The sequence below is a fragment of the Akebia trifoliata genome, chromosome 11 (genome assembly GCF_017979445.1).
Source record: "Akebia trifoliata isolate Shusen 1 chromosome 11, ASM1797944v1, whole genome shotgun sequence".
Lineage (NCBI taxonomy): Eukaryota > Viridiplantae > Streptophyta > Magnoliopsida > Ranunculales > Lardizabalaceae > Akebia > Akebia trifoliata.
The window spans coordinates 35,876,880-35,896,619 of record NC_141385.1 but is presented as its reverse complement, the minus strand read 5'-3'; the positions used below and the strand labels follow the sequence as shown (position 1 = coordinate 35,896,619).

The window sequence follows — 19,740 nt, the reverse complement described above, 5'->3', positions numbered from 1 at the left end:
AAGTATTAGATGATGCCCTTGTGCGAAGTAGACCATTCACATTCCCTTCAGGTTTGTTAGAATATTTTTTTTAAGATTAAGTTATATAGTATTTACAAATGAACTACTAAAATTTGAGGTATTATTTTATATAGGAAAATATTACCCCGTGGACGCTGGTTATACTAATCAACCTGGATTTCTTGCCCTTTATCGTAATACAAGATATCACATCAACGAACACAGAGGACGCACTCCAGAAAATGAAAAAGAAATATTCAACAAGCGACATTCGCAACTTCGAAATGCAATTAAACGAGCATTTGGAGTTGTAAAGAAACGGTGGCCCATACTATCGACGGAGTCACATTACCCATTTAGAACCCAAGTAATCCACTATTAGAAGAACCATATCAACATTTGGAGCATGTTTTATATTGAATAACAATATCAGGGGGGTTGATCCAAGTGATCCACTATTAGAAGAAGTGGATGTAGAACTTCAAAATAATTTTGAAAATGTTGATGAAATTGGAACCAATACGCTTATTGGTACCCAGACTGCTCATAGAGTAAATATTCTAAGATGGGCTCAATTTAGAGATAATGCAGCTCAACAAATGTTTAATAATTTTAGAAGTTGTCAATGAATTTTAAGTGTCAAATTTTTTAATATTTTTTGGAACATGTTAACAATTTCTATCAATATATTGTTAATTTCAATTATCTTTTTATATTACTTATTTGTTGTTGATTTTAAAGTGTTGATGATTATTGTTGCAACTGTTTTATTTCATTAGCAATTATTATTGGTGGTTATTATTGAAGTTATTTATAATGATGTGCTTATTAGACATGGATTCTGTGAGAAATGAAGACAAATGTGATGTGAACTTTAAAAGTCAGTTGAGATGGAACACTAGCATGGATAATATTTTGATTAAAATGTTAGTTGAAGATGCAAGGCAAGGGAAGAAGAGTGGCAATCATTGGGATACTAGTGTTTGGGCACCTATCATTTCCATTATATCTGAAAAATGTCGACAACCTGTTACAAAGAGAAATATTGAAAGTCGTCTTTGTACTATGAAGATAGAATACAAGAACTTTTTAGAACTAAAAGGTAAAAGTGGATTTGGATGGGACAACGTCAGGAAAGTCGTGTTAGCTACAGATGATCAATGGGATCAACTTTTACAAAATCCAGTTAAGTATTTATTACATTTTAGTTTGAATTTCACTATAATTATGTTTTTAATATGACATATTTTCTAAGCTAGTTTATAACTTAAAATTGATATTTTTGTATATTGTTTTAGAACGGAGACAAGAAGTTCAAGCAATTTCGAGACAGAGGACTACGATGGAACTTTGAAAAATTATCAATGATCATTGGTAATGATCATGCCACAGGAAATTATACATCTGGAGGTATGGAATATAAGGATTTAGATTCAAATGATGGTGGAGATAATACTACACAACCAGATCAAAGCTTAGAAGATATTGAAGATGATTTTAATGTGATGGTTGGAAATGATGGTAAAAAAACATCATCTTCTATGAAAAAGAGACGACACGGTAAAAAATCACAAACTATTGAAGATGTTAAGGAAATAATGCAAGGGATTAATGAAAATATGAAGGAGCTTAGGAAGACCATTGACCCTTTTTCTATTTCAAAGAAGTTGTACGAGGAAGTTATGAAGACAGAAGGATTTAGTGAAGACTATCTAGAGGCAGCTTTTGGAATTATAAGGAAAGATCCCTATGCTACAGAAATGTTTGTCGTGAAAAGTGAAAAATATAGAAAAAAGGAATTGGAGTCTTTACGTGAAGTGATTGGGGAACTGTAAGAGATTTTTTTAATATAGTTTAACTTATCTTATTGATTTTTGAATAATTTGTAGAATTTTAATTTATTGAATTTTGAACAATTCTATAAGTTATGAGACTTTTAGTTGAAATAATTTAATTTATCTTTCTATTTATTTTAAAATGAAATTAAATCATATGTCAATTATTATTTAATTTAAAAAAAAAATTTAAGAAATTTTTTTTTTTTTTTTTTTTTTTTTTGCGTTTGTAGGATAATCAAGCAAATGTAAAAATTTGCATTCGACACAACCAAGCATCACAATCATAAAATTCAGTAAACATAAATATCTGCAAACACAAAATTTTGCATTTGCAGCGATTTGCGATGCAAACAAGCAGGGCCTAAGCGGAAGAAGATGGCAAAATTCGAGAAGACTTACCAACAAACAAGAAAAGAAAAAGAAAAGAAAAGGTGAGTAACCAAAGCCCCAACCTCACTAATGAAGACATGACAAGCATACCCTTTAGAGTGTTCCAGAAGAGGAAAAGACATTAAAATTCATTATGGATGGACGGAGTATGAATGTGAAGTTTATAGATGAGCACCGTTGGATCCTTCTCATTGAGTCATCATATTTCATGTTTTATTTAGTTTATGTTTAGGATAGTCTATTTTAGTGTTTAGGATGAGTATTTGGGATTATTTTCATATTTTATTAGTCTATGGTGTTAATATAGGTGTTTAGGAGGAATTTGATAATTTTATAATGATTTTTTAATGAGTTTTCGTAGGCCGAAAATTCAAGGGAAATAAAATTACGGGATTGAAACATAGATGATATTTCTGATTTTATTTTATTTAAGTTGTTTAAGTTTTGTTTATAACCATTGGATCTTATTATATTAGTTGGATGGTTGAGATTAGATTTAGGGTTTAGAGAACATTATAAGTACATGTTTTTTGCTGTAATTTTCGCTAATGAGGAATAAAAATAGAATTTGAGCTTTGATAAGACCCAACAATGGTTGTGGTTTTGAGGCTATTTTGGAGTGAGTCCAAGATAACATTCATTTTCTCTATCGAGGTAGGTATTTAATGTTTTCTTAACATCTTTCTCACATTCTTTTTTAATTTTCTGTTTTGACCATTTTACACCCTCCATAAACTCTAACTAATCTATTATATACCCCAAAACCCCATTGAAATTCCTTCATCCATTGAAACCTAATCCTAACTCCCATAAAACCCCAACCTAACACTTCCCTACTCAAAACCAATTGTTCCAAACCACCTTAACCACCATCCAAAACCTAATCACCTTCAGTTTTGGCCTACAACTTTTCCAAACTTTTTTTTTAACTTACTGTCCAAAAATCAGCACTACTTATTTGGCTATTTTTTGCATTGAAATTGAACTTAGAAATCTATTTTGAACATCTAACTGAAACAGATGCCCTAGTGTGACGGCCATAACTTCTGTCACCTAGAGTTGGGTGTAAACTCGCCCCGGAGCTGCCCGGGAGCACCCATGTAACAATATGTAAGGCTCAATATGAAGCCATGTTAGCCCCCGTGCCAGGGCATATCTGTTAGCTTAGAGGCACATGTCAGCCCCGTGCCAGGACATATCTGTTAGCTTAGTGGCATTTCTATAATAAGGCAGTATGACCTGCCTCCACTTTTGATGTTTCCTTCTGGAAACCTAGGAAAGGAATATTATACACCTTGTAGGAAGGGTGTCTAGTGCTTCCCAATCCCCGGCCTACACGCGCGATGCGAAAGAGCTCGAAAATTTCCTGTTCAACATGGAACAGTACTTCCGTGCAGTTCGTCCGGATTCAGAAGAGGTAAAAGTAACAACTGCTTCTATGTATCTTGCAGGTGACGTCAAACTATAGTGGCGAACAAAGTACACAGAGATGGAAAGTGGCCAATGTTCCATCGATACATGGGAAGACCTCAAAAAAGAGTTAAAGCACCAGTTTCTCTCAAAGAACATGGAGTTCATTGCCCGCAGAAAGTTGAGGCAACTCCAACAAACAGGTACAGTTCACGACTATGTCAAGCAGTTTTCCGCATTAATGCTTGATATCTGTGACATGTCAGAGAAAGACAAGTTGTTCTCATTCCAAGAAGGGCTCAAGCCTTGGGTTCAGACAGAGCTCCAACGGCAACGTGTGCAAGATCTCGTGTCTGCAATTACAACAGTTGAGTGGTTGACTGATTATACTCTCGCGGGAGGGAGCCAATAGGATGTACACCCTCAGTTGAAGGGTTACTCGCAGTAACATGAGCACACCAATAAGTTCTCGAATGGTAAGAATGGAAGGCACAAACAGAGTTCTAGTAAGGGATCCTCACGGAATTCCTCCCCTTCACAGAGCAGAAGTACCTCGCTAGTCAAGCGTCGTCACAAGCATGTATGCGTTTTGTGTGGTGAGCCTCACAAGACATTTAAGTACCCACAGCGAGCCAAACTAACTGCACTATTAGCCTCCCAGAGTAACCCTAGTCACGAGAGTACGAGTGGGCAAGATGATGAAAATTCTCTTCACATGGGAACCTTGCATCTATTGAATGCAATGAAGTAGACATCTGAGACTCAGAATAGCCATCAACGGAAAGGTCTTATGTATGTCGATATTGAAGTTGGTGGCAAGACCACCCAGGCAATGGTTGATACAAGAGCTACGCATAGCTTCATTACCCCTGCAGAGGCGAAGCGTCTCAATATTCGGCTCGATAAGGGTTCAAGCTGCATGAAAGTTGTAAACTCCAAAGCCACTCTTATCCAAGGTTCGGCCAAATCAGTGTCCATCAAGATAGGTACATGGAAGGGTAAACTTGATTTACTTTCAGTTCCGCTCGATGAGTTCAGAGTTGTCATTGGAATGGATTTCATGCGACAGAACAGGATTGTACCAATGCCATTCGCCAATACATTGGGCATGCTAGGTGAATGTCCAAGCTTCGTTCCCATCTCCACAAGCAAGGAAGAGGGGTCTCCACAAGCAAGGAAGAGGGAAAGTTGATTTCAACCCTTCAGCTGAAAAAAGGGTTGAAGAAAGGTGAGCAACCATACATTGCTATCTTGAGAGCTGAATCTGAAAAACAGGACCATAATTCAACTCCCACACAAGTTACACAGGTTTTAACAGAAGTTGATAACGTGATAGCAAATGAGCTTTCGAAGACACTACAGCCACATAGGTCGATAGATCATCAGAATGAATTGCTATCTGTTGCCACACCTCTTACAGAGAGGCCTTTCAGGATGAATCCTCCAAGACTAGCTGAGTTGAGCAAGCAACAGAAGAAGTATGGGTCTTTGCAACGTTGTGTCGATTATCAAGCATCGAAGAAGATAACCATCAAGAACAGGTATCCTATCCATCCGGTTGCCAACTTGTTTGATAAACTTGAGATAGCCAAGTACTCTTCAAGATTGGGTTTGAGATCAGGATACTGTCAGATTCAAGTTGCAGATGAAGCCCCTCAGTTACTACGTCAGAGTGTCAACAAGAATTGGGATGTGCCCAAGAGTATTGTCAACGTCAGAGATTCAAGAGTCACAGGGGCCTACTGAATTGAATAGAGAGCTCTCCCTGAGACAAACCGTGCAGATTACTTGGGTTTCAGCTAGGCTTTCCAACCAGTGAACATCTTCAATCAGATTGGCCAACAGAGAGATTCAATTCTGCGTTTGAGTATTTCAGGTATCTTGCCAATGCCGACCATGAGTAGTGGGCGAATTTGTTCAATTCCAAATTTCAGAAGAACTCTTCCTCCAACAAGAGTGTTTTTGAACTTATCACAGGCCAATAGTATTTAACTTCTCACACTATTGTTTCAGGCTACAGGAGATACAGTCCAAGGACGTACATGTTTGCTAAACTCTGGTTACCGTATAGGTTACGTAGCATTCACTCTATCATCCATGCAAGAAGTCTCAAGCCGTACCATGCAGATCCAGGAGATCCCGCGCGCAGCATTCCAACACATACATTTTCTCATTCAGCTATTCAGCCAGAGCGTGTTGTCGACAAAGTTCTCGAAGACATCAATTCAACAGTAGTTCAATCCAGCAACAACAACAGCAGCACGTGGAGTACTTCGTCACACAAAAGAACATGCCAGAATTTGAAGCTACACAAGAGAGTGCAGAGAACCTACGACTTTTCAAGCAGAAGATTGAAGAGTTTGCCAAGTCAATGCAACGAAGACGTCTGCAGAATAGGTGGGGGAGTCTGTGATGGCCATAACTTCTGTCACCTAGAGTTAGGTGTAAGATCGCCCCGGAGCTACCGGGAGCACCCATGTAACAGTATGTAAGGCTCAATATGAAGCCATGTCAACCCCCATGCCAAGGCATATCTGTTAGCTTAGAGGCACATGTCAGGGCATATCTGTTAGCTTAGTGGCATTTCTGTAATAAGACAGTATGACCGACCTCCACTTTTGATGTTTCCTTCTGGAAACCTAGGAAAGTAATATTATACACCTTGTAGGAAGGGTGTCTAGTGCTTCCCAATCCCCGGCCTACACCCACGTTGACTGAAGCCCTCAAGCCCAGCTGCGTGGAAATCTCGCATGTCATAGGATCATCTATTGCTTTGTAACGCACATTTATGCTTTTGTAATGCATTACCCCGTGTAATCAATATTTTATCAACAAAGTCGCCTCCAGGCTTTGCCTCATATTGCCTCATTTACTTGTTTGCTAGGTACGTTTGTGGTATACGATCATTTTTACAGGCTTGCAAGTGGATTTGACACCCCTTGCTTCGAAAGAATACAGCCGTGACACCTAGGCTAGCGGAAGACTTGTCTTCCATTGAAACATATTGTTAGTACTTAAATTATTATTATTGTGGGACTATGACCAACCTTAAGACTATCTTTTATTATCGCTTGGATTCTCTTACATTGCTTATAGTAATTAAGTTTGATCTTAGATTCATCATCCTAGGGTAACAATCACGGTCCTGCATCACTTACACTCCCTCCTTACACAATAGATCTCACCTAAACAAAAAGTCTTTAAAAAAGACATCATTAAACTCCTTAAATACTAAGCACCCCCCCCCCCCAAAAAAAAAAAAAAAAAAACTAGTGATGACCTCCTGAAGAAAGAACTCCTTCCCCTTGAACACCCAACTATGCCTCTCCTTTCAAATTCTCCAACACACATGGGTCAGATACCACATAATGTTTTCTCTAAACGTGAAAGCCATGATCTGCAAACTCTGGAAAGCAAATAAACTAAAGAAGGGAAACACCAATGAACTTTAAAAAGAGACAAGAAATGGGACCAAATTTCCTGCACAGAATTCAAGAGAGGAAGGTGGGGAGAAGAGATAAAATGAGGTTTTTGGGGGGATAGATGGTGTGGCAATTCAACCTTCTCAGCTCAATTCCTTGTCTACATTGTCACATTGAAAAAGAAGGCTACAGTGCAGGAGTGTTTGATTCGTAATGGGAGCATTATTCTTGGGACTAGGGTTTCAAGGGCAATTTAATGACTGAAAGATAACCGAGGTGACGTCTCTTATTGAGCTTCTTACTTCTTATCATTTTGTGGAGAATAAGGCAGGAAAAAAAAAGTGGAGCAAGAGTAATTCTTTGTTCGCTCTTTCTACAAAGCATGGTTGCCACCTTTTGACCTGACTTTCTTGGAATCTGTCATTTGGTCCCCTTTAGCTCTATCCAAGGTCGCGTTTTTATTTGGCTAGCTTCCCTCGTGAGGATCCTAACCTTGGACAATCCAATCAAGTATGGTATGATATCTCCTAACCTTTTCTTTCTCAATAAGAAGAGTGATGAATCGGTGAGTCATTTGTTAATCAATTGCCCCTTATCTTTCGATATTTGGGTTTACTTTATTTCTTTGTTTCAATCGAATTGAGTTTTTCCTATTGTTGTTTACCCTTTCTTTCTTGAGTAGACTCACAATGTTTTCTCTAATCGGAAAAGATAGTTATGGGCCATTCTTCCTTTCCCTGTGTGTTGGGGGCTTTGGAAAAGAGGAATAACAGGGTCTCTTAGGAAAAAGAGAACTCCCCACAAGATGTGATTTTAGAGATTTTGGGTCTTCTTTATTACTGGTGAAAATTGAGTAGAGATTTCAAAGGAGTCTACTTCGAGGATTTTGTGTTCAAGTGGGACTCGTTTTGTGGGTTATAATTGGTTTTGGGTGGATTTTGTGGCTGTTTGGCTGCCCTTTTTCTTTTCTTTTTTTGCATTTTGTGTTGTCTTGTTACCCGGGCCTCCTTTTTTCCTCTTATTAATAAATTTTTTAAACTTATCACAAAAAAAAAAAATAACTGTGAGAGCAACTCCATCTGTGTTTTGTGTTTGTCTGTACATACATGTACACATGCATTATATTTTAATAAATTTATACTTAAATTATATTTGTGTATAAGAACTAACCAAAAGCTTGTCAATCACAATCTACAATCAGCATTAGTAAATATGGTATTGCATTCATTTTGACGTGCACCCATTTCTATAATTTACCAATAAATCAGGGGTCAATGTGTCAGTATGAGACATACATCTTTATCTCTCAATAAGAAACATAATCTTGCTTTCAGGAATAGACTCATAAAAGAAGGAAAAGATAAACAAACTCATTAATGAAGCCAAAACTTAGCCAACTCATCAAGTCCAAGATGCTCAGACAAGTTTCCATGATTTAGTTTTCATGAACGAAAATGACATTTAATTATGAGCCATCATCATGATTTCACACACCAAGGCCTTTCTTTTAGGAATTATAACACATAAGGTTCAATCATGCGCCAGATTTCTAAGCATCTATTTAAGATTTTCCAAAGTATGACCATCATTTATAAATTAGCCAAGTAACAATTATAGAACCTATTAATTGATATAGACAAGAACGTTTTAGTAGTAGCATTTCAGTATCACTATCGATTATCAATTATAGATTGCACAATATAAAGTCTTAAATTAATGTGTGCGTGTGTGTGTGTGTTAACTGTGGATTATGAAGAATCAAATCATGTCATTGCCCTACTAATAAGCATCCTCTATCCAGAGAGAACAAACAAGACAGAAGGGAATGGTTCAAGGCTAAGGATAAGAAGTTCTCGGTCAAGTCTTTCTATTATTGTTTACTTCTGTTGTGTGAGGTTTCTTTCTCTCCTTCTGTTATTTTGTCAGCTCTTGTTCCTTCTACGGTGTCCTTTTTATGCCTTGTCTCTCTGGGTAGAATCCTTACCTTGGATAATTTGATTTGCCGGGGGTGGATAACTCCAAATTTTTGCTATCTTTGTTCAAGGAACGGGGAGTCTGCCAATCATATTCTTATTCATTGTTCTTTCTCCCATGTTATTTGGATGTTCTTCTTATCTTCTTTCCAGGTGGATTGGGTTCTTCCTCTATCTTTTTTTGCACTTTTAGAGGGTTGAAGTTTCAATATCTTCTCTTCTAGAAAGAGGCATCTCTAGACTATCCTTCCTTCCGCCATTGCTTAGGGTCTTTGGAGAGAGCGCAACAACAAGATATTTCATAACAAGGAGAGCTCGACTCACACAGTGATTTTAGAGATTATGGGGTTTCTTTTCCTTTGGTCAAAGATGAGTAAAGATTTTGAGGGAGTGTGCTTCCAAGATTTTGTGTTTAATTGGGAAGCAATTTGTCATTAGTTCCATCCATCTTCCACCGGGAGTGTATTTTTCCTTTCTTTCTTTATATTTTGTCTTGTTTTTGGGGGCTATCTCGGCCTCCTCTTCTCTTTTTTCTTCATTAATATAATTTATATGTATCAAAAAAAAAAGCATCATCTATCCAGTCACGTTAATCTGGTTACTCTTTTGTACTATTTAGCATACCTTAACTCCCTTTGTGCATGCTTCCAAACATTTGGAGGCATTCCCGCACCCTGCATCTTTCTTTCTAGGGCAGCAGCATCGTCCTCATCATCATCGTTGTCACCCAGCTCCTCTTTTATGGCCCTCATCTGAAATATTATCAGCATTACATGTCAGTGTCACGTAAAACATTTTAGTGGATGCTTTCTCAGTAGTCAAGCTAGACATATTAAAGACAATTTCAACACATCCGTGACAAGCCACGCAAACACGCAAAGAAAAACATAATGAAATTGACACAGATTTTCAACTGAAAAAAAATAAATATGATAAAATAGCAACTTTAATGCTAGACAAGAATGGATGTTGGGTTATGAATTGTGAGCAAGCAAACCTGCTGACGCAGCAGAAATTCCTTCTGTGATTTTGACAACTGCCCTTCAACCTTTTGTGTTATCTTCTCTGCTACACGAATCGACTGTTACAAGGAAACCATTAAATTCATACAAAGTATTACAATCTTTAAAATTCACAAGAGAATTAATTAACCATAGCATATCATGTACATCCCAACAATTTACCTGTAAATGTCTGTCAACTAACTCAGTTGCTTTTGAAAGCCTTACTTTCAAATCAACTGAATCCAGCATCGATAGCTGCTCTTCAAAGCTTATTTCAAAGCTAGCAACAAAAATATCAGCTAGCCTATGTACTGGAACAGTCTCCATAAGAACTTTCGTCCTTCCAACTGTTTTCTGCTTCTGTGTAAAGAAATGAAAACTTGTGTTACTTTCAGAATGGGAGATTAATATTCTAGTTATAGGGCAATAAATTTCCATAACTTCACCACAAAAAAAATCCCTCTCCTCAAGTACCGATACTGAAAGGCCACTTAAATTTCATTTCAGCAAAAGTGTGGTCGAAATCATTATGCATTTCGAGGAATTTTCAGCAAATAGCTTATTTCAACAGTAATTTTAATTTTCAGCATAAAACTGCATAATTTCCTCGAAATTACGTTGAAATTTATGGAACCAAACTTCTTAGCCCCTACAAATTCATTCAAACCCAATTACTCTTCAGAATTTGATTCCAACATGCATTTAAAGTAATACCGACTAATTATTGGGATTGTAACTTACAAAAATGTGTTCTAATAGTTGGTATAGGAATAATACTAATTATTATACGCTGATGGCTTATGAGTGTGCTTTCAGGCTTGTCTTTATCATTTCGTAAGCTTTCAATAAAAACATTTCCCCAATATTCTCATCATTCCACCATTTCCCTGAAAAATGCATAGCTTCCACACGTGATCGAAATTTCCCGAAAATTTCCTTTCTCGAGTAGTCGAAATCAATCAACATCAAGATTTAGTACCTTACTTTTTAAGTTAACAAAGCAGACCATTAAAAACTTATTCAACACAGTTTCCCTGTTACAAGCAATTAAAAGTTAATTACTAAAATAATAATCCAGTTGCAGTACCACCAAGTAGATAAAAGATGATTTGTGCGTTTTTTGTATAATATTTTTTTATAAGTAAAGATAATTTTATTAAGAAGGGAGGTTGAGATGACTAGTCCAAGGACAACAACGCAACAAAAGACCCAGCCGCAACCCACAACTCCACAGTAAGATTACACACCCTATCTTACAAGAAAATTCTCCTAAACTCCTTGAAGATCTTAAATAAAAAAGACAGCAAAGCCATAGAAGACACGAGAATTTCTGGAATAGAAAGTTCCTTTCCTTCAAAGATTCAACCATTTCACTCCTTCCAAAGACTCCAACAAATGAAAATGGAACCAAACCCACAGAATTTGCTTGGACTTTGAGAACGAGCTACCCGACCGAACACTTGCATCACCACCTGAGCTTCACTGCCACTTCGCTCGGTATAAAAAATATGTCCAAGTCATCAACATCATTATAGGTTTTCTGTAGTTACGCATTTTCACAAGTAGATGAGAAACTTTTATATGCAACTTCTCGAAAATGTTCTCCAAGCAAATCTTGAGAATGTAGCAATCTTCTCCAAGCAAATCTTGAGAATGTGTTGAAAGCAAGCAGATATCTGTATATATGATACACTCCCCTTTCAAACTAGTTTGTTGTACCAATCTCATTGTTTTGCCAAACATATCAGTAGCATGGCCTTAATCTTCACTTTCTTTTTGACAGAGCATGGTAATTGAGTTCATCCATGGATGCAGAATGTAGCAAAGTCAGACTAAAAACTAGCTCTCTCTGTTCTTGATTGTGTTGAAAGGATGAAACCAATTAACAAAATTGTTAATTTCCCCTACTCTCTAGCCCTAGATTTGGAATATATCCTCCAGTCTTTTTGGGTGTTACTTCATCCCACATCACATAGAGAAAATTAATGGGCCATTATGTACATGTACTTCCATACCCAGTGAATATAACAGATTGGACAGGCAGACCTTAAGAAATAACTCTAAATAAGTGTGGCTAGACACATTCATAGCCATGAAAGTGTCTAACGAGTGCAATGGGACATGGAACAGATTAAAGAGTGAGAGATAAGCAAAGGATTCCGTAAGAATAAAAATTTGAAAGCTTGGAGTGGGTGTAGGTCAGAGCACGTGACTGAAATGGACAGGGTTCTCAAAACAAAGAAGAAGCATGAGCACCAAAAAACCATATTTTTAACACAAAGTTGTCAGACCTAATTACAATACTTCATTACTGTCATCAATATTTTTCATTAGAGATTCCCTACCCCCTAACGCAATGCACTAAATTGTTGCTCATAATACCACATGTCAAATGGGGATCTTTCAGAGAATGGTGATGGGGCACTTCATCAAAATCAATGGTCCCATGAACCCTAGATCCTATAATCGCAAGGAGGAGGCACACTGCAACAGAGTGGGCATAAGATGGACATCAGGAAAGCCTAGAAAAGACCACTGATATAAAACGATTAACGCCATTGCCCCATTGTCAGTCAAAAAGTAATAATAATAGAAAACAGTTCCTTGGTAATTGTGGGCATTTCAATTGTTTTGTTTCTTAAATGAACATTTAAAGGGCTTGGAATCAATTAATCAAATGTTTTACCTGCTCAAGAACAGAGAGCAGCTCCATAGCAGTAGCTTTGAATTGGCGAGACAGTGCTAGAAGGTCTGGGTCTTGCTCTGCTTGCTCCATCTCTAATTAAGATAAAAACAAGAAATCATCTAAGCATTTTGACATCCTGGGAGTTGAAGCTAAGATCCACCACGTCACTGAAAATATGATCCAAAATTTAGAGGAGATAACCAAGAACGTTCATTGAAGTATCACATATAAATTTCATATAATGCATCAAATTTTATGGTAGAGTAAGTAGATCTGAACGACATCAGGTTTCGAGGCATACATGGCACATGATTTGAGTTTAAAGGGTATTCTTGTGAATCTGTAGTACCAATGTTATTTTTTAAGCATGAGACCCCAAAATTCTTTTAATATGAATAGCATTTTTGGTGAAGAGTCATGCATGGGTGGTTAAACGAAATTTGCGAAAAATTCTTATTGTAGGTAAAATGAAAATGTACCATGGATCACCTATGTTGAACCCTCAAGCCCGAATTACTGATTAAAGTGAAGATTGATAAAATAGGTTTTTGATTTGATCTGCAACTGTAGCATATAACTTCCACTGATCATAACATATCACTATATATATAGAGAGAGAGGGTCATGTTCAGCACCCTACATTTTGCCATACATGTTTTATCCTACATGGGTTAGAAGTTTTGGAATGGCCGATCCATGATTATTCAACTTGTAAACATGGGGCTAGAAGTTTCAGAATGGGCTGATTTTTGGTGAGAATGATCTCCTCGCCATAGAGATCATCCTCACCAAAAATCGTCCCATTCCAAAACTTCTAACTCATGTAAGACAAAACACGTAGGACAAAACGTAGGGTGCCAAACATTTCCCATATATATACATATGGGAGTGATTCATGGGAGAACAATTGTGACAAAATCTATGACAATGGTGAAGAGATCATCCTTGCCAAAAATCAGCCCATTTCGAAACTTCTAATCCCATCAAAAGTGGTTTTCAAAAAAATAAACAGTGCACGATTCTTCAACTTGTAAACTGGGGTTAGAAGCTTCGGAATGGGCTGATTTTTGGTGAGGATGATCTCCTCACCATAGACATCATCCTCACCAAAAAACAGCCCATTTCGAAACTTCTAACCCCATAAAAAGTGGTTTACAAAAAATCGTTGTCATAGATTTTGTCACAATTTTTGTCCCATGAATCATTCCCTATATATATGGGGGTGGATCATGGGACATATGTAAAAACAATGGTTTTTCAAAATATGAGTTAGAGGTTTTGAATTGAGCTGATTTTTTGTGAGGATGATCACTATAATGAGAAGATCATCCTCACAAAAAATCAGCTCAATCTGAAACTTCTAAGTCCATCAAAAGTGGTTTACAAATTATTGGTAAAAAAATCGACGGTCCACATTCTAAATCACTTTTGATGGGATTAGAAGTTTCAGATTGGATTTAGGGTGATCTTCTCATCATAGAGATCATCCTCACAAAAAATCAGCTCAATCCGAAACTTCTAACCCATATTTTGAAAATTTATTATTATTACATTGTTTTTACATATGTCCCATGATCCGTCCCCTATATATATATATATAGAGAGAGAGAGAGAGAGAGAGAGTATGACCTATCATATGGTAATGTATTTTTTGACAAGTGTAAAAATTTTATTGAATAAGAAGAGCAAGAGGACAAGATTAGCCCCTTTACGAGAAAGCAAAAAAACAAGAACCAAAATGCGGAAAAAAGAAAATGAATACAAAAGCCTCTTTCTGAAAACACCCAAGCCCTCCAACAAACCACCCACTACAAAGCAACTCCCATTTGAAAACAAAATCCTCAAAGATGATCCCTTCAAAATCTTTACTAAGTTTGCTCCATTTAAAAAGTAAACCCAAAATGTCCAGAATCACCTCATGAGGTGCCTTTGCCTCACCTTGAAACACCCTTCAATTCCTATCTTTCCAAAGCCCCCAACACATTGCAACTGGAAGAACAGCCCGCAATTATCTTTTCCTTTTGGAGAAAACATTATGAGACCACCCAAGGAAAAGCAAAAGGACCTCACTAGGGAAAACCCAGCCCACTTGGAACAAAGAAAGGAAGTAAGACCATACACAGATAGAGAAAGGGCAATGCAATAGAATGTAACTCCCTGATTCTCCATTGTTCTTACAGAGAAAACAGAAGTTCGGAGTTGTGAAATCTCGACCTTTGTTTTGTTTTTTGAAGCTAACCAAATAAAAAAGGCCATTTTGGAAGGAACAAGAGAGGACCAAATTGCATTTTCCGGAAAGTCCAAGACAAAAGTATTGTTCAATAGAAAATTTGAAATACGTGGTGTACGTGTGTTGGCATAGTGTTACAGATTGTTGGGGCAATTCTATTATAAGCATGTGAAATCAGCCATTTAGCATACTCAAAAGAACAAAGAACAAAGTATCTTGTCTGTGTTATTTAGAATAACCCAAAAGAACAAAGAGTTATGACCCAAAACAATATTGCTAAACCAAGTAAAAATCCAAAGTATATATGATTTTTAAATGAACACATGAATTTGTGTAATCCTAATGGTAAAAAAAAAAATCACAGGCATGCGCCAAAAACGTTTGACCTAGGTGTTTGTTTCACTGCCATACCTAATGGATTTTCTATATGTCAACTTGCTTTATATAACAGAAAATTCAAAACATAAACCAATTTCTTGTAAAATCCTTCATTGTGAATTTTACCACGATGTTTCTTTTGTTTTCATAACTTTTAATAGTTATGGGAAAACTTTGATTATCGGTGATGTACTCTTCACTTTTTACCCTATGAAATGTCAGGAGACCCTAGTCAATCTTTTTTGTTTTGTAAATTCGACCCTAGTTAATCTTCTTTCACCTTCCTTTCTCCTCTTTCTTGCATTGGCATTATCAACTACCAAGTAAACACAAGATGGTGTTGAGAATAGTATGTAGAGAAAATGGGTACCTCAGGCATTACACTAGACTCCTTTGGGACCAAATGGGTTTACATGCTTGGCCATCTAACCCACTATCCACACGTAAAAATCCCAATAAAGATCCCTCCCCCACTTGGAAAAAATTGTATATTTCTCTTTTCTTCATTTGCTTTTTTTTATTCTAAAAAGGAAGAAATATTTGACAGTGGCTATACATTGAACTGTCTATGTGGCCAATCTAGAGGGTCCTTTATCAAATGGACAATCTAGATCTTCCATGTCAACCCTCCATGTTCAAGAACCCCCATGCCCCTTTGCCGGGAACATATTCAGCATGAACCCTAAGGAAACCCTTTGTCTAGTACGTATACAAAACATTCTCTACTATAAGATTAAAAAAATTATCATAAGTTGTACAATGTGCTATTTTTTGTGGCGACTTCAAATAAATATTAGATTCTGGCACTTTTAATATCAGAATAACCTTTTTTTTATAAGCATCAGAAGAACTTTGCAATGGGGCATATATTAAAGGACATTATTTTTCAAATTTTCATATGAGAAGCAAAACAAGAAATCACCAAGAAACTGAAAAATGGACTCTTCAAAACTGAAAACCTTAAAGAACAGAAATATTCGATTTTGACAACAAAAAAATTGTCAAATTTCAAAGGAGATCATGTAAAAGACCGCTTACCAGCTTTCGTCATATCGAGACGAGAGACCCGGGCAATGTGATATGTTCCCCTTACACTAAGTTCTTGAACACTGAACCTGCATAAACCTTCAAGCACAACCATGTATGTGACCCTTCCACTTGGTTTCTCCACTCCTCTTGAGAGATGCAAAGCTCTAGCAGCCACTCCCCTGAAATTGGAACCCCATATGTGACCAATTACAAACAAATTATCCTCTAGATAGTACTTGAAGCATGCACTGAAATAGAAAATGACACTATATCTAAAAGACAGAAAGAAGGTTAAAAGGCTGTTCTATACAAATGTACCTTGTATGCCATTGAACTAATTCCTGCTGATTCTTCCCATCCAACTTATCAGAACCAGACGTGGCAATGTGAACTTTCGGGTTTTGCTCCCCAGAATCAGTTGCCACACCTTCAAATATAAAAATAATTTCTTCCATTTTCAGTCAGACAAGTAAATTGAACTTGGGTGTCTGTCACTAAAAAGGAAAGAAAATATTTGCATGTGATTGATTGCACAAGAGAAAAATGTCAAAAAAAAAAGTTGGTTTTAATTTTGTGAGTGGGGGTAGTCGTTAGAGCAAATTCCAACCGGTCTTCAAAATGAAGATTTCATGGCACCAAGAGAGGATTTTTTAAGCCAAATCTCTATCACGGTTTACCATTTTTAAATACCTATTATATTCCTCTGTTTTCATAAATGCTAGTTTTGACCTTTTTCATGGAACATATTTTAAATACCATTTTTGTCCCCTACCTATTATACACCCCTTTCATTTTTTAAGGTGGACAGTGTTTTAGAGAATGAATAGTGATTTGAATATGGAACTAGTTGGAGTTCCAAAGTGGTTCAAAGTCTTCAAAATGAAAAAGATGCCAAATTGTTAGAGAAGAGCATTGGGATTCTCCCGCCTTGACATGAAAATCGTTTTTCAATATTTTTCAGCCAAAACAGGAAAATTGTTCTCTGGGAAAATGGGTCTCCCTTTAAAAGGTGCAATCAAATGTCAACCAATCTCATTTTCCTAGGAAAGTCATTGTTATGCAATCATAGAGATCCTTAGCCATGGTAGCATGCAGTGGCACTAATAATAATAATAATTATTATTATTATTATTATTATTATTATAAAAAGTCAAAATCACCTGGAGATAACAAGGAACCCACAGATGTAGTTTCCGCGGCATCTCGAACAGGAAGGACACCAATCAAACCCTTGTCTTCCCTCTGCCATAGCTCTTGCTCCACCAATTTCACACTACAATTTGGGGAAAAAAGAAAATACAATTCCATCAACTTTGTAAAAAAATTGACATATATTCTGGTGGTATTTCAACACAGATGCCCAACAAAAGGGGATTTTTCACAGCTAATTTTGCCGAATTGGTCCAACAAAGCTAATACAACTCCACAATCCAAAACAGAAAATTCAAAAGAGGCGCATAGAGAAAAAATTTCTGAGAAAAATCGTTTTTTTAAGGATTTCAGATATATGAATAGGTCAATTATTTGCACAATTGAATTTTCCAAAGAAATTACAGAAAAAACCATCAACAACTCGATGAATACTATAAAGAAAGCCCAAAATTCCAAGAAAATTAGCAACCATGGTCGAAAATACATATTTTTTAGGGTATTAATGTGTCCGAAAACCACAAAAGTTCAGAAATTTCATCAAATTTGATCAAAAAAACAAGAAAAAAAAAAACCAGTCATACCTGCTGGGAGAAGTACATCGAATTCGAATGATCGCACCAGGTAACAAAACCTTGTTCCTGAATGGAAGGATCGCCAACCGACTCGGTAATTCGACCGATTCCGCCATTTTCTTAACTCGGAAGAAGTGAGAAAGAGAGAGACTTCGATTACTGTGATATATATAGCCCAGTCAACAGAGGAGGGGAACATTTATATGATCAGACCTTCTTTTCTTGAGTTATTTAGACATACCCCTCTGCAGTTTAGTGAATATTTAAGACACCCCTGTGTTTTCATACCAGTGACGTGCTCTTGACTTTGATCTCCTATGATAAACTAATGTAAAATAACCTAAATACCATAATCTTAAACCTTTAACCAAAACCACTTGATTTTTCAACTCCAAACAGCATCATTTGGTAAAGTATCTAAGTATAATCTTTCACATCAAGATTTTATCTATTTTAATCTTCTTATCTCATTAAAAGGATAGGATTTGAATCCAAAAAAAGTTGAAAATGATGAGGGTATTTAAGTCATTTTCATTAGTATCGATTGAGAGCATGATTTTTAAACTCATCTGAGACCAAGACGTATTGGCCGAGTTAACTCGATATCATAATTGAACGAAATCAACTCACAAAATCATTTTTTGATCGAGATTTATGAGTCACGTTATTTTTTTAATTTGACTCACGAGATGTCTCAAACATATTGGAAAATTTGTCTGAAACGACTCGATATCGAGCCTGGACGAGACGAGACGAAATACCAAGTTTAAAAATCATGATCGAGGGTCTAAATCATCTTTTTTATGAGTTGGCAAGTATCGAATTTTCAGATAAGGTGATCACGTGTCGCTAAATTATTTTAAATACAACGTAAATTCTCTTACGCCGAAACTGTAGGCCCCATTGGATAATATTTAATGCCACGTGGACAAACAGGATAGGGGAAGGATGGTTCCTAAACGAAAAGGATTGACGACCATATAACCACGTTTGCTCTTGATCTTCACACAGGGCTGACTGTCTGTCTCACACAACTCACGATAAAGAATTTGATACAATCTGAAATGCCACGTGGCACGTAGAAATTAGTGGGGATTTTAAACCTTATGTTTCGTCAATTTCACTATGTTGAGATTTTGGCTTGCATGCGTTGTGAACATTTATTAAATTTTTGAAAAAATTACTTAAAGGACCCTGGTGGTGGGTTTTCTTTCTTAATAGTCCTTTAATTTTGGGCATTAGCTTGACAGTCCATTAGTAAACTTTTTTTTTCTTAATTGTCCCTCGTTATTGTTGAGCTAACCATTTTTATTGTCGAGCTCACCACTTTTTATTAAGTGTCGAGGTTAACATTTTATTGTCAAGCTCATCATTTTTTATTTATTGTCAAGGTCACTGCTTTTTATCGTTCAGTTCAAGAATTATAAAAATTGTCGAACTCGACACTATAAAATCCATCTATTTTCGTATTTTTCTATTTAAATACATGAAAAAATCGACTAAAAACTTGAAATAACGACTTATCTAAATGATTTCAAACCAAAAGAACCATCTTCGATTGATTTTCATCCAAAAATAAAGCAAAAGAAAAAAAGATTAAAAAAACCTTAGTTTTTTACACATGTTTTCAAAATCTTTGAAAATGACTTTTTCTTC

At 36.4% G+C, this 19,740-nt stretch overlaps 1 protein-coding gene across 3 annotated transcripts in view; it reads right to left on the bottom strand.

Moving 5' to 3' along the window:
* LON2 (lon protease 2) overlaps positions 1-18,298 on the bottom strand; it is a 48,699-nt gene extending 30,401 nt beyond the window's left edge. Inside the window, exons 1-8 of one of the 3 annotated variants that reach the window (XM_086457646.1) lie at positions 18,094-18,252; positions 17,521-17,633; positions 16,679-16,787; positions 16,370-16,539; positions 12,724-12,815; positions 10,218-10,397; positions 10,031-10,114; positions 9,658-9,785 (exon numbers count right to left, since the gene is read on the bottom strand). In XM_086457646.1, coding sequence (XP_086313772.1) covers positions 9,658-9,785; positions 10,031-10,114; positions 10,218-10,397; positions 12,724-12,815; positions 16,370-16,539; positions 16,679-16,787; positions 17,521-17,633; positions 18,094-18,200 — 983 coding nt within the window. In that variant the 5' untranslated portion in view covers positions 18,201-18,252. Of the gene's footprint in view, positions 1-9,657; positions 9,786-10,030; positions 10,115-10,217; positions 10,398-12,723; positions 12,891-16,369; positions 16,540-16,678; positions 16,788-17,520; positions 17,634-18,093 lie in introns of those variants that run through there. The other 2 variants (XM_086457647.1, XM_086457648.1) reach the window with 2 other exon arrangements.
* Positions 18,299-19,740: the final 1,442 nt, after the last annotated feature.